General features: G+C 37.5%; 1 protein-coding gene across 2 annotated transcripts in view; it reads right to left on the bottom strand.

Moving 5' to 3' along the window:
* The window catches only part of LOC138696677 (medium-chain acyl-CoA ligase ACSF2, mitochondrial-like), a 41403-nt gene that overhangs the window by 11395 nt on the left and 13826 nt on the right, over positions 1-16182 (bottom strand). Inside the window, exons 4-8 of one of the 2 annotated variants that reach the window (XM_069821960.1) lie at positions 14382-14608; positions 12830-12947; positions 12376-12471; positions 8200-8352; positions 3841-3973 (exon numbers count right to left, since the gene is read on the bottom strand). In XM_069821960.1, the coding sequence (XP_069678061.1) occupies positions 3968-3973; positions 8200-8352; positions 12376-12471; positions 12830-12947; positions 14382-14608 (600 nt within the window). In that variant the 3' untranslated portion in view covers positions 3841-3967. Of the gene's footprint in view, positions 1-3804; positions 3974-8199; positions 8353-12375; positions 12472-12829; positions 12948-14381; positions 14609-16182 lie in introns of those variants that run through there. The other variant, XM_069821962.1, reaches the window with a different exon arrangement.

The raw sequence follows: 16182 nt of genomic DNA, 5'->3' as shown, positions 1-16182 counted from the left end.
TTCAGGTGTGGATTCTTCATATGTAGAGAAGAAAAAAAGTTACATGAACATAGGTCCGGAAATGCCAAGCTGTCACGTTATAAGGGATACATGGAGGATCGTTTTGCACTAAAGAACTTAGGTATTAGTTGATTAATGTTTCAGTCTGTGTACATTTGCTTACAGGAACTGTTCAAAATGTCCACCTCCTGCCTGAATACAGGCCGCAGTTCGTCGTCGCACTGACGTCAGGACTGCTCCCAAATTCCTGGCGTAGCACGTATTGTCCGACAGTGTTGCTCAATTCGCAGGCGGAGAGTTTCCACATCTTTCACTGGAGTCGAATACACAAGCGATTTCAAGTGCCCCCACAAATAAAAGTCCAGTGGGTTGAGATCTGGTGAGCGTAGAGGCCAAGCAGTTGGTCCAACTCGCCCTATCCATCGGCTAGGGAATGTTGCATTAAGACGTCTGCTTACATCCAAACTGAAATGTAGGGAGCATAAAAAGTTCTGGCCGATGGATAGGGCGGAGCATGAACCTCTTTGTAACCCCTAAAACGCGGCAACCAAGCATATCCGGACCTATGTTCACATAATCTTATTTTCTTCTCTACATATGAGGATTCCGTACCTGAAGTTTCGCCTTCTATTTTCGTACACTCTGTATACAAAGTATTTCAAAAGTAATGGTAAAACATTTAGGGATGGAAAATAAAAACGAATAGAAGCAAAGAAGTTTCAGTAAACATAGGTTCGCAAATTAATCGTTTGCGAGAGAATGCCATTTTGTGCTGGTTGGGGCCTGCTGAATACTAAGTACTAATTCTAACAAAAACATTGACAATTGAATCGGGTCTCGGTGTAGCTTAAATGGAAAGAGCACTCAGCGCGCAAAGCTGAGAGATCCTGGTTTCGATTCCCGATGTCGGAACGAATTTTTCTCTAATAATAGTTATTTACATGTATGACTACATGATTATTCAATGAAGACGGCGAGGTCCTCATATATGAATATAAAATATATTAACAATTCTATTTAATTTATCAATCACCAGGCAGTAAAATTAATCATTTTGGCTTAAACACCACATAAATGTGATTAAACATGCACAAAATAAACTTTTTTTATTTGAACAACAGTAAAGTTTGTGGATAAACAAGGTACTGTACAGTATGGACATATTAACTGAAGAATTTTACAACAGGTGTTCAAAATGCTGACCATGCTCTTGAATGCAACGTTCTAGACTTCTCCGCAAAGACCCTCGATTGCGCTCGAGCTGTAATTCTTCTGATGTGGTGATATCTGTTGTGTAAACTAGGCTTTTTGCATAACCCCATACAGAAAAATCCAAAGGATTCAAATCAGGTGACTTAGGTACAGGTTCTCCTCTACTTATCCACCGTTCATCATAACGTATGTTTAGATATGGTGTAAAGCATGAATATGCCGCTTTTCTGTATCCAGGCGCTCGGTTCACTGTCGGCCCCAACTATCAAAATAATGGCATTATCTTGTACACGGTTAGTTTGCGGGCCCATGTTTACTAAAACTTTTTTGCTTCTTTTCATTTTTATTTCTCATCGGCCAAGGACACCCACATGGGGTAGCCAGTGGTAGCAATTGATACGACTGAGATTTTTATTTTTATGCGATTTTTTATTTTTCTTTATATGCATTATATATGTTTTCTCAAACCCTCAGTAAACAATTCAACAAAAACTAGTGCTTTGAATTATGAATGCGTGCGCAAGGTAATTTAGATTTCGGAACTGGCTATTTTTCATGTTCAATTTTCTCTCTCCTCGTCCATCCATTTCCTATAATTTTCTAACCGTCTTGCTACCACTGAGATTAGATCCTGCGGGCGCCCTTGTCTCATCTCTAAATTTTTTACTATCGCTTTTAAAACACTCTGTATGTATGCGTTTATACAAGATTGTGCATATAGAGTAAAAATGAAACTACCTGTTACTGTTATGCGCGAGAGGACAACGTGACTGATAGGTGGGGAGATGCTTTTGAGAGCTGCCTGCCGCAAGGTCTATCGCAAGGCTGGAAGTCAGCGAAGAATCCTTCCAAGAGAAAACATTGACTGTCCAATCTTCTGCGCATATATCTGAGCAATATCAGTCATTTTACTAGCTCTGTACAGTATTTCTTTTATCTATTGTGCATGGAAATATTTATTCTAACACAGACATCAGTTTACAGAAATGTAATTGACCACACGGGTTCTGAAATTAAAATACTTGAATAATATGTTGAGGTAGAACATTCCAGAGGAGTTTAATCTCGTTTCTATAGTTAGGAAGGGTTAGAGACTCAAACATATTAAACTTACCAACACATTCGTGAATTCTAAATTCGAATTGAGAAGAAAGAGTTAGGAACTGAAACATATTAAGTTTACCAACACATTCATGACTTCGAAATTTGAATCTAGTAGCGTCATGGTCAAAGCCTCTAACAATAAGACGCCATGCCTAAATCTAGAATGAGTGCTGGTTCGAGTCCTCATGGGGAAGGAATTTTTTCATAAAATTTTGGCCAATATGTGTGACCGGTGCCCACTCAGCATCGTGATCAGATGAATTAGGGGAGCTACGTTAAGTAGTGAAATTTGATTACAGTAGAACCCCGATTATCCGTGATCCTATTAACCGAGCGGTGGATTATCCGTCTGACTTTCTCTCGCTCTTTATTTTCTCTTTCTTTGTTGCAGAAAAAATGTAGCACTATACCTTATATTATTAGCTAATTTTTGTACAGTGTATTATTAAAAGCCTTTATCCTTATATAGTACTACTGCCGGCAGTAAGAACAGTTACCTGAAAGTGTTTCTCCCAACTTGTAAAATAGTCACTACCTGCTTTCAAAGAAATGGTCCCACTTCCGCACAATTTATAGCAAACCCTTGCCGTATTCAGTCCTCGTCCTACTGTTTGAGTGTCCGTACTTTACATCTTCTATGTAAATGCATCATCCACGGCTGTCAAAAGTGTTTTACTAAGTATCGAAATAAAAATGCAAATAATTGAGAGCTTTGGGAAAAGAGAAACCGTGGTTCATTTCGCATCAGAATACGAGATTGGAGTTAAAACTGTGCGCGATTTAATGAAAAACGAGGATAAAGTGTATAAAGTATGTAAATTTACAACAGGAGACCTCTGCAATTCCAACGTTTCCGCGGAAAAACATCACAAGGAATTTCCTTGGGCCTTATAAACTCATCGTTGACAACAAGAATGAATGATCGTCTGGTCCATTATCTAGCGTGTCAAACACAGCACCACGGAGGAAATTTCAAAGGTGTAATATTTACTTAATTCATGAAAATATTTTATGGTAGGGGTTATCCGATTTTTTCGATTAACCGTTCAGTCCACCCCCTTCATTACCACGGATAATAGAGGTTCTACTGTACTTCCGTACGCCATAAGGAATGGAACCACAGGATACCTCCGTTCTGGTTGGATGATCGCTCACTTCTGCTGAAGTGTGTGGACGTGAAGCCAGCAGCCGGCTGGTCGATCTTGACCCTTCATGGGTTGTCGAGTCACAAATTTAATTGGTTTTTAGACAATACTTATTTTCGTTGCCTCTCCTGTTTTTACTGATTACAAATGTTCATGTAAGTCGTATTTGAATTCCGGACATTCTTATCTAAGAGTAGTTCTCGTATAGCCTACCATCAATATCAATAGGCCCATTTACAGAGAATAAGAGTAGGAGCGCATTGGAAATGTCGCCACAGAACAGTTCACAATAATAGCAACGCAAGCTACGTTATGTCAATAGTAAATAACAAAATGAACTCACAAACAACGTCTTTATGTTGAACGTTTCTTTAATTTCCATTGCCAATTGTTTGCTGCAGGGCGCTCCTGTGTAAATTGCTACTTGTAGTGTGGTAACCTTTAATCCCAGGTCACGTGACGTAGTTATCATATCAACGTATAAAGATGGAGTGCCGGAAATGCGACTACATCTGAAAATTACAAACCAAAAGAATTTTAATCTAAGAACAACGCTTTCTTTCCTTGATATTGTAATAGCAACTCCATCTGAAAATAATGTTAAACATCAAAACTTAGTATTCATTTCAAAGCTATGGATTGGGTCAGTTACTATATAACCAATTTTGTAATTGAATCATTGTAACGAAAATCTCTTCTAATTGGCTCACCAGATTTTTCAACCTCGCAGCAATTTTTATAAAAGTTATTCTACATATTTCCTATAACTCTGTCATAGGCTTAATTCTTACAAATGTAGACTACATGAAGATCACAATAAGGGTATTTTTTTTTTAATTTGGTTGCAGTACGTTATAATTAGACAGCGGAAAAAAGTCATTCGGAAGTGAAGGTAACTACAACGCGACTAATTTGTCTCGTCAGAGGGTTATTTACGTAAGCACAGTAGGTACTGTTATTGCAAGTTATCTTGAACTTTCTGAGCGGGGACAGAAGGGCAGAGGGAAGGAAGCGCGTAACGTGGGTGGAGCCAACTGAGTTGTTTGCCCATGCTCCGCATCATAATCTCTTGCCAAGAAACATAGAGCTATTTCCTTCACTGCGTACCAGTAGTGTTAACATGGAGCAGCAACCACAGGGTAGTAATTATGGTGAAATCACACCACTGTGGAGAAAAAGTAACGCTGTTATCCACAACGGAGAAAGAGAAATTATCGCAAATATAATTAAGTGTTGCGAGGAGGAAAAATTACACAAAATAAATGTTTGCTGGAACCTCTTGATGAGGAATATGAGAGACCGGCTAAATACTCTGGCAAAAGTATTAGTTCCGTGAAGAGAGCGAAGAATAATATGGAATTACAACCGAATGAACCTCACACTACTCCGGGAAAGAATAGGTATGTAATGTTTAGAAATTATTGCTATAAAAGTTATGTACAATAGTGTGTGTGCTGTGAGCGACATAATGAATTACTGTTGTAAGTTATTATTTTGTTATAGTCTGCGAAACATATTATTTCATTCCAGAATTAGGACTTGTGTAAAGTTGAAGTGGACGACTTGATCAACATGTCATTCGGGATACAATCGAAGAATTCTATCTTGTTCAGAAAGTAGTACCTACGATTAAGAAGATAATTCCGAATGGATGATGCCATTGACGAAATAATAATTAATTTTGGACCAAGCAATGATGGCAGCAATGATAGAGATATGCATTGTGTATAATTGCAGATTAATGTAAATTCAAATAATAAGCCTGTAAAATATTGTTATAAGAATATGTACATATCAACAGTAGGTGTAAGTCATGTAGACCTATATAATGTATAAAATTAGCTGTAGTAACTCTGCCATTGCCGCTCCCCAGCCCGGATGAGAGAGGAGGAGTGTACAAACGATTGTATTTAAATACTTACTCATTACAGGTTAATTAAAACCTGCTACGAAACCATGTTCTCCTCTCAAAACCGGAGTGTCGTGAGATGATGATGTCTATATTGAACCAAGTTCTTTTACAGTAGAGAGCCGTGAAGTGAAAGAACCAACGTTTTCTGAAAATAATCACGTTACCCGAGGGAGGAGCATCCTTACCGTGTCGTTACGTTGATGAGTACATGTCGTACCGAGCAGTACGAAAGACAGACTTAGGGGATGTAAGGTTCAAGATAACTTGCAATAACAGTACACTAGAGGCGCGTGCAGGTATAGGCCGAGGGAAATGTAAATTGACACACGGAATAATCACTGAATATTCGTTGTACGTTGTATTGTAATGGAATATTTTGTGTACTTTTCTATAAACCCTTTAAAGTGAGGATTGTCCAACGTTTTGAATGGAATATTGCAACTTATCATTCGACACAAATCCTGGCTAAAGCCATATTTCATATTTGGGGCGGAATTTGAACTTGAACATTTATTTTCTTCGAACATAAGTGCAACATTTTCCATGTGTTTCTGTGTATTACAGTGATGTTCTATCCATTGTTTTGTTATCTTTTTTTAATGCACACATACATAACCGACACTTAATTGTTTCACCAGTATCACTACCAAAAATGTGGACACCATATTCTCGTATTGTATTGAAGAATACACTCTATGTTTTAACATCTGTCTTCGGGATTATGATCACTTGACTGAACACAAATGAAGAATATGTTTACGTATCTCAATGTTCTCTGTTCACGTACGGATGAGGACTGACTGAGAACGCACAGTGGCAGTTGTTTTCGGTGTTCTCGTGGTGCTCTCTGCGGACGGCACCGTATTGTACCTAGCCTACTTGGGATGCGTGCACACCTCATGCCATAATTACATTATATGAATGCATACACACATTTTAAAATTCATTTACATTATTTTAACTCATTTATTTTCTTCATTCACTTTCCTCGTACTTTCCAACAATATGTTCTTAAGGATTTTATTATCTGTTCATTTGTAATTCTCGATATTTTGGCTAACACAATTTCATTACTAAAAATGTAGCCATTCCTTTTTATTAAACTGCGTTCACTCGAATAATAAGGATCAATTAAACAAGAAAACTTCAAAAGATTAAGGTAATAGGATATGGCTATATTATAGTATATTACGAGACAAGGTTGAGAAGTGGTTTTTACAAAATCGAAGAAAAGTTTAAAAAAGAGCAGAGCGAGTTTTTCAGTTTAGATTTTGTAATGCACTTCACAAACGTGTATTGTACAACATGTTTTGCCCGATCATGTTTTTAAAATTGCAAATATAATATATTTTGCATTGAAAATTTAGAGCAATATTATTCCAAAGCCTTCGCAAAACTGCACTGTAACAATAAGTGCACTGTATAGGTCTATTTCAGTATAGTTTTATGTTATGAAGAATGATTTCCCTAGAAACAAGTTTCTAACTCTCAAGGCTTAACAACAATAGCTGTAAATACAACAAAAAACACGATGGTTAAAAAATATACACACAGATATTTGTTTTATAAATTGAAGATTATATGCTGAACAATCGAAAGGATTCTGAACTGGAGTTCAGCCTAAACAAATGTTCTCGTTTCTAAAATCTGTTCTAATGGCCAACAGAATGTAACAGAAGTTATTCTATGCACAATATTAAAAAAACGTTTAAATTAAACTATGTCAATTTAATCCCAAATATTTGAATTCCGTATCAGATTATTTATTATAGAAATATTAACGGGAGAAATTTTTACTAGAGTGAGGCTATATACTAATGCAGAAATTTCTTCATAGCGCTTTGTCCTCTGGTTTTAGGGCTTGCAGGGCTTATGGATGAAATTACAACCGCTTGAGAAAATTCTTGCCTTAAAATCAGTGTACCATTTACGGATTGCAGCCCACTGGATGGATCTGCACCAAACGTTGTTCGGTAATGCCAGTTGCACATTAATAACCGACTGGTTCACATGAAAATCAACCACACAAAAAGTTTTTCTGTCCTCTATATTAGTCATTTCGCCTCAACAATGAACAAATTTGTTTATACGCGCTATTATGAGGCAGTGTTACCAACTAGGAAAACAACCTTGCCACAACTAAACTTTTTGAGTTCCTCTTTCCATTAGTGCTATTTTCATGCACCTCAGATTCATAGAACGTAAATTATATGTGTTCAAAACCGTAAAGGTCTTTTACATACCGGATGTACCTCTTGCCCCTATTTCTTTCGAAGTTATATAATGCCACACATCCACAGGCAGTGCCGTAAATAAGAAACTTTACTCCTGAAGCCGGCGTGCGTATCACATGAAAGGAATTTCGTAAGTATAACTAACTGTTCCCTTGTTTATCAAAGTCACCAGTAGAGTAGGGATAAAGCTTCTGGCTCGTGTGCAGAGATATTTCCCTATACGAAGGTCACCTGAATTCCAATGTCTTCCCATAAAATGAAGTGTTGCCTACATTCCGAAAAATAGGAACAAGAGATACGCCCGGTATAGACCTGTATGTGTGTGTCTGTGTGAATAAATTTGTAACTTACAATCTTTTCAGTCGGTGCAATTTAATTTATCGTTTTTATAGATACAGACATTTAAAATTTTATATTGTGCCAGGTTTAAGATTAGTAATAAACGAACTCACATCTACTATCACGAAAATGTATCCAAATTAGCATATTGAACTTACATTTTTTATAGTAGAACGGCAAAGACACAATTTTGAATTAACCGAAATTAAGAATTTGGTATGAGGTATAATATAAAAGAATGCATTGAACTTACTTTTCCTGTATGATCGCTTCCAGTGTTTTCCTTGTAGTCAAACACGGGAGTAGGAATGATGCAAGTTGCTCCATTGTGAAGTCCCATGATGATGGCAGTCAAGCTTACAGAAAGATGACAGAATTGGGTCGCCACTACCGACTTGTCTTCCTTCTATAATAAAACTTTTTTTTTAGAATACATTTTGATTATAAATAACTAGCAGGCCTATAGTTACTCTGGAATATAATATTGGGTAAATAACTTCTTATAGGGAACACAAATTAAGTCTGTAGTTCCCAGAAACTGCAAGACTTCGAGATAACGTAGGTATTAGTTTTAGGGGTACACGAATGCCATGAGATGGTAGGCTAATAACATGTTTGAGGATAAGACCCGATATTTTTGTAACAACTTGTTACACGATTACCACGATGTGACTAGTGCAGCAATAAACTTAAAACCAATGTTGTTTTTAAGGACATATTTAATTATGTATATATTTATTCACACTGCAATTGGATATATTCTCGATGGCAGTGGTGTATAACATACAGGCTTCGGCCTAGGGACACAGAGTAACCAGTATGAGGTTTAGAGTACACGGAGTATAAATGACGTCATGACCCGTGTGCAGTCACCCGACTGCAACAGCACAGGTGGGTCCGTAATGTGCATTACCGTTGTGTTGCTTCTTGGCTGCTGTACGTGTAACAGGCTTCGGCGTAGGGACACCTGATTGAAGGTTACAACTCACGTTAATACGTTAATGGTAGACCTTTACTGTCTACACTAGGAATGTACTGTATATACTGCATCTGTACAGAGTGAAATATATTTTGTGCCGTACTGTAACGGGCTGTCTGCATGTTGAGACACGAAGTAACGGCGCGCCCGATCTCCCACTCCACTCGACCAACACAACTCTATCGTCCGTGCGTTCTGAACTTCATGCGTTTCTGTGCCCAGGACCGAAGCCTAATAATATGCAATAACATTACAATAACTACAGTCACTCAGGTAAAAATTAACATAGATAAATTAAACGTAAAAGTAAGACAAAATAAAAGTAGGCCTATACCTACTGTAAACAAAATTAGGCCCTAAATCTAAATTACAAATAAACCTATTATCCCAACCATTGTCTACTTAGCAATTACAAGTCACCTTAATTAATTAGATGCCAACTTAATTATTATTCTTTTATTTATTTAATCTGACAGGATTATGCCCATAAGACCTTCTCTTTCATCCTACCAAAATGCACACAGAAATACAAAACATACAGTGACAAAAATAATAGGCTACAAATTAATTTAGAGCCCTATAGAAATCAACTGGGTCAAAGGATACTACAGAGCCCTTATTAAGCTAATACAAGAAAAAATAGTTAAAATAACAGTAATAACAATAATGATGATGATGATGATGATGATGATGATGATGATGATGACCATGATGGTAATAAATACATTATATATTAAGAATAAACTGACAATAGCATTTTTTTATATATATTATGGGTTAAACCGAAGTTACGCAATCTGACAGGTGTTTAGCAAGCAATTCCATGAACTATAATTTGATTCCTTAATTTAAATTTTGATATTATCCGACAGTCTCTGACATGGCCAGGGAATTCCAGAGAGTGGAATCGATATGCTGAAAGACGGTGAATAGAAGGATGTTCTATGCAGAGAAATAGAGAGAAGGTACATGTTCCGAGTTCGAGGTAGTGAAAGGTAAACAAAACGAAATGCTAGGTAAGAGGGTGTGGAGGTGTGGATGATTTTAAATAGTAATAAGAGGTAGTTGAAGCATATCAATTTAAATAATTACTACATTGCGCCTATATTACATCTTAAACTCTTTATGGTAGGACAACCTCTAAATAATAATATTTATTAATACATGAATTACAAAAACAATTTATCACAATGTATTTTCAATATGTATTTAAATGTATTTACCCTCACAGGAAGATCCGTAGAGGCAGTTGCAGACAACTTGTTCCAGTCTACTATTGTACGACTCAGGAAGGAAAATTTTCCTACGTTCGTTCTTCGATTCCTGCACTTATTTCAAATACATGAAAAAAAATTGTTTATTTAACGACGCTTGCAACTGCATAGGTTATATCAGCGTCGCCGGTGTGCCGGAATTTTGTCCCACAGGAGTTCTCTTACATGTCAGTAAATGTACTGACATGAGCCTGTCGCATTTAAGCACACTTAAATGCCATCGACCTGGGCAGGGATCGAATCCGCAACCTCAAGCACAGAAGGCCAGCACTATACCGACTGCGCTACCCAGGCCGATCAAATACATGATCCTCTCTCCCATAATACGTACGGTAGTTCTTTCCAAAAAGAGCTCGAATTTTCCCATACTTTATGTCCAGTATAGGTCCTATATAGGCCTATTGAAATAAATCGCGGTTTTTCTCATTTTCAGCATTTTCCATCCCAGTTCCTCCACTTTATCTTCACTATGGCCCTTTTCGACTTTAATACACTTTGCCACCTTTCTCTGTACTCTGTAGATAGAATCTGATTTAATCTAAATGGATCCCAGCAGATCGTCCCGTACTCTAGAATCGGAGGGACAAGTGAGTTGTATAACATTGCCTCACCTGATAGTGCCCTTCTTCATAACGCTCGCAAGAAAATATAAAAATATTGAAGCCGTCCCTGCAACTAGACTAAATTATTCATTCTAACCCAGATTGCTTTGAAGGTATAACCAGCCCTGGAAGTTAATACCTCAATTGAGGTACGTATGTATGTTTATGCTCGACCATGCCGAAATGTAGTAATTATACACCTGGTAGCAGCCCTTTAATGGACCTCATTAAAGTACACCTATTCATTAAAGTTCAGGTGTTCCACCAATCAGAAAATGCCATTGTAGCAATATGAAAGGGCAAGTATCGATTATTCTCGGATATGGAATCGAAAGACAACTGTTTTCGCAGAAGTTCTGCGACAATTTTAGTAGACGCTGGCGGCGACATCACAACATTGAAACGTCACGGACGCTGGAAATCCAATACTGTCGCAGAAGGTTATGTTGAAGAATCGATCCAAAATAAAATTGAAATGTCAAATACAATATTAAACTCAGTCGAAAAAAACAACACACAAATTAACATCAATTCACTGTCATCTTCCAGCCTTTCACAAAGCACATTCCCGCAAATTCATTTCACCAATTGCACAATAAATCACCTATATTTGAAATAAAGTCAGTTCTGTTACTATAATAATTAGCGTTAATTGTAAATAATATTCAAATAAATTCAATTTGTCATCTTGTTTTTCAATGTCTAATTCAATTTCAAGGTTATGTCAAGATTAATGTTCATTTTACTCTCTAGATTACATCAAGGTCAATGTCGACATTTGTTTCTCGGAAAAAATCAATACTTTCGCGTCTGCGCACATCTCACAATTTACGAGGTATTGCACAAGGTCAGTTCCGCTCCTCAGTCAAATAAGAATAACATGAATACTTATGAATAATTTCAAGTTAGAAATATAGTCGAGCATAAAAAGTCGTATGAAACTTGACTATAATGGTAATTAAGACGCTCGTATGAAAATTATGAAACTCGCTTGCGCTCGTTTCATAAACATACTCGCGTCTTAATTACTACCATTATAGGCTCGTTGCATAATGTACTAATGTATGTATGTATGTATGTATGTATGTATGTATGTATGTATGTATGTATGTATGTATGTATGTATGTATGTATGTATGTATGTATGTATGTATGTACGTATGTATGTATGTACGTATGTACGTATGTACGTATGTACGTATGTACGTATGTATGTATGTATGTATGTATCTGAATCCGTAAATGTTGAAACGACGCCAGTCACTATTTTTGTTATTTTCAGTTTTCCGTTATTTCGCAATATAGAGTAGTAGTTGGACTTGTCTTGTTTCTGGTCGGATCAAAAACCTAATAGAATTGATATTTAACTATTCCGGCGAATTTCGGTGATGTCCGGAGGGCCTAATTAGTCAAATCCTTAGCCTGGGATCAGTAGGCAGGGACATCCATCCATACCCGAGCTGGATTCGAACCCACGATATTCGAACCGTGCCGCCTAAGGGAAACTTGCCTTAGAACGCGTAGTTACCCAGCCCGGCTATGATCTATGAAGTAAATTTAGAGATTGAACTTACGGTTCTATCTATATCTATCCTCTCATCCAGGATTATGACGACGTTAACAATGTTGTGGTGGCTTAATAAAACTCCTTTCGGAACTCCAGTCGTCCCCTGAAAACGAGACAGTATTGTTGAAGAAAATTAAAATATAATTTATCCTAATGTGTTAGAGCAATTTTCGTTGATAGAATTGTAATAATTCTTATAAACAAGTCTAATGTCAGCGCTTCTCGAACTGGCGATCAAGGTCAAGCAATGGACTGCATTTGCGACGCGTGCTTACCCCATTCCTGGACCATTCTCCTCAACTAAAGCCAAAACAGCCGGGATTACTAGTGTTTCAGTTCGCAGTTTTCAGTTGTGGCTCGGGCGTGGTTTATACGTTTGTACGTGACCTTGATCCGCCAGTTCGAAATGCGCTGAGTGTAGTATTAAAGCGTTTAATATAAAAAAGAAGTTGAGGTCATACAGACGAAAAGTGGATGGCGCATCCATCGTCGGGCTGTATTACTGATTGAATCTCGTAAATCTTTTCAAGATGTTCCGAATCTGCAGAAGCCATAATGTCATCCAGTCGGTAGGCGCCCCTGTTTTTAGTTAATAAAAGTAATAAACAAATTAGAAGAAAGTACCATTATACAGGAAAGTTAGAATTTATAAAACAGTTATATTACCGGTTGTTCTTTATGATTGTGAAACTTGGACTCTCACTTTGAAGAGGAACATAGGTTAAGAGTGTTTGAGAATAAGGTGCTTAGAAAAATATTTGGGGCTAACAAGTAAACGTTCTGATGGGGGGAGATAAAAAAGTTAAATTTTTTTCTTCCGCCATGTTAATAATGTCAAAAGAAGTGCTTATACACATTTTGGCCACTCGACCGCAATTACGAGGGCCGTAAAAAATAAATTCGCCAGGGGCCGTTAACAGAAAGAAAAAACACAATTTCATTGGACAAATTTATTAGAACGGACACAGCTTGTTGAGCTATTTTTCAACATATTTTCCATCGGAATTAACACATTTCTCATATCATAGGATGGACAGAGAGGTGCAGACGCAGTCAAACGCTGGTTTCGGACTGAGGCGGCTGACTTCTACGACACAAAAATTGATCCCATGGTATGAAAAATGTCTCAATTCCAGTGGGAGATATGTTGACAAATAGCGCAACAATTGCTGTATCTGTTTCAATACATATTTCCATGAAATTGTGCTTTTTTCTAAAAACGACCCCAAGGAAAATCACGTTCTGGACGGCCTCGTAATTGTGGTCGAGTGGCCAAAATTTGTATAAGCATTTCTTTTGACATTATTAACATGGTGGAAGAAAAAATTTAACTTTTTTATCTGCCCCCATTAGTACGTTTGCTTGTAAGAGGGATGAAGTTACAGGAGAATGGAGAAAGTTACACAACACAGAACTGCACGCATTGTATTCTTCACCTGACATAATTAGGAACATTAAATCCAGACGTTTGAGATGGCAGGGCATGTAGCACGTATGGGCGAATCCAGAAATGCATATAGAGTGTTAGTTGGGAGGCCGGAGGGAAAAAGACCTTTAGGGAGGCCGAGACATAGATGGGAGGATAATATTAAAATGGATTTGAGGGAGATGGGATATGAAGGTAGAAACTGGATTAGTCTTGCTCAGGATAGGGATCAATGGCGGGCTTATGTGAGAGCGGCAATGAACCTCCGCGTTCCTTAAAAGCCAGTAAGTAAGTATGGATCCCGAATTGAATTTATTTCATAATTTTTTTTCCTACAATTTATAATGCTAAGATGCCATAAAGTGTTGTATCCAACTGGTGGATTATCTATTATGACGTTCGTGAAAATTGTCGCACGAACGACAGTGAGTGCGACGAACAGTCACTCATGCCATAATCATAAAGATTATCCACTTGTTGCGTAAATAACTATTACTATATTACTTTTTAAATTTATAGACCTACGTGTACTGTTACTATAAAGAACTGCTGTTTCGTTCGTTTTGTGAATTGTCTTCAGAACTTACCGGTATTGCTTGTCGCTCATGAGAATTACTGTTTCGAGTGTCGGAAATTTGGCTCCTTGGAGTTTCACTCCGGACTCCGGGCAGCTGTCCAGTTCCGGGATCACAGTGCGCAGGATCTCGTAGCAACTGTTATTCTTATAGAACTCGGAACTGATGATCGCCTTCACTTCCACCTCGTTAAGTGTGTATAGAAGCTGGGGCGGCTGATATGCGGGGTCTAGATGCACCTGTGACAGATATGACTTAAATAAACTGGCTATTCTCTTCATCATTTCGTCGACATTTCTCCATTTCATAATAATTTCACAGCATTTCCCGAACCCTGGCTGACGAGGCGCGGAGGGTGCTGGCCTAGGTACGGGTGGGGTGGCTTGCTCGAAACCTGGGTACGCAGCAAACCTTAGTGTAGTCAACCGGTGTGAGTTTGGGATTGCATCTAACTTGAGGGTTAGCGCAATTGATTGTAAAATGTCCTAGTGCTGGGTCATAGTGCCACTCTCCCGAGAATTCCATTCCAAACTAGCTTTTCAATGTCTGCATACCACATATCTCAGAAATGATACCATAAAATAAAAACTCCATGCAATATAAATAACTTAATTCGTAAGAGTATAAATGTATGTTTATGATCCAGCAAGGTCTCTTTCTCTGCGTTTAGCACCAACATTGTAGTCGAACAAGACTGAAATGCACTCCACCTTTTTCCTCCTCTTGTATTCCGTAAAACGGTTTTTTTATCTCGCCACACAGCTCTGCCTGCTCCCGTCATGCGGTCTGCAAGGTACAGTGGAAGCTCGTAAGTTCGACAGAAATCAAGTTCGACAGCCTATAGTTCGACTGCTTACGTAGGAGATTTAAACACGCCCCTTTACGGGCACTAAGAAATGGGTTTGCCATTTGAATGGAAATTGGTCCTGTGTCTTCTAGTGATACTTTTGTTAAAGGAAAACAGAATATTTTATTGATTAGGACATCCATATTGATCACTGATTTTAAATTAATGAACTTCCTTTTTCTATTTGAGAATAATAAATTGTGTCGTTTGTGAGACGGAACTGTCGAAACCCGCTGTGGTACTAGAAGCGCATACACAAGTCTCGGGGCGGGCAGGAAATGCAAGTACAGTACTGTATTCGTTGATGGATAACCAAAAAGAATTTGTATTCATTTCACCTGTCACATCCACTACCTTTATTGGACTGAACTTTCAATTCTGTTTTATCGAACTTAGGAGAGTCCACTGTATTCGTAAAAGAATCTCTTTGACACACACTCGTCATTATGACTAATTGTTATTAATTAAGGACAATACTAATTTATAGAGTAAGTGAATCAAATCTGTTTACTCTCGTGTGCCATACAAGATTTTATCCATTACTGGTGTGGAAATTTAAATATAAATTGTAGACTTTTTATTTGCAATGTGCTGTTTTTGAAGAAGGTATAAATTAATAAATGAATGGGTATCATGGAGACAGTGATTTGAAAAAAATTAATTCACTGCTGTAAGTTAAAAGCTTTTATGCTCGACCATGCCGAAATTTTGTAATTATACACCTGTTAGCAGTCCTTTAATGCATGTCATTAAAGTACACCTATTCATTAAAGTTCAGGTTTTCGATTATGCAATCGAAAGACAACTAGCAAAACGTCACGCAGGTTGTAAATCCAATACTGTCGCAGAAGGTTATGTTCTGTTACTATAATAATTAGCGTTAATTGTAAAATATATATTAATAAATTCAATTTGTCATCTCGTTTTTCAATGTCGAATTCAATTTCAAGGTTATATCAAGTTTAA

This window comes from Periplaneta americana, chromosome 3, assembly GCF_040183065.1.
Source record: "Periplaneta americana isolate PAMFEO1 chromosome 3, P.americana_PAMFEO1_priV1, whole genome shotgun sequence".
NCBI classification, from domain to species: Eukaryota; Metazoa; Arthropoda; class Insecta; order Blattodea; family Blattidae; genus Periplaneta; species Periplaneta americana.
Note: the sequence above shows the minus strand (reverse complement) of the source record. Positions and strands in the feature narration are given on the sequence as shown.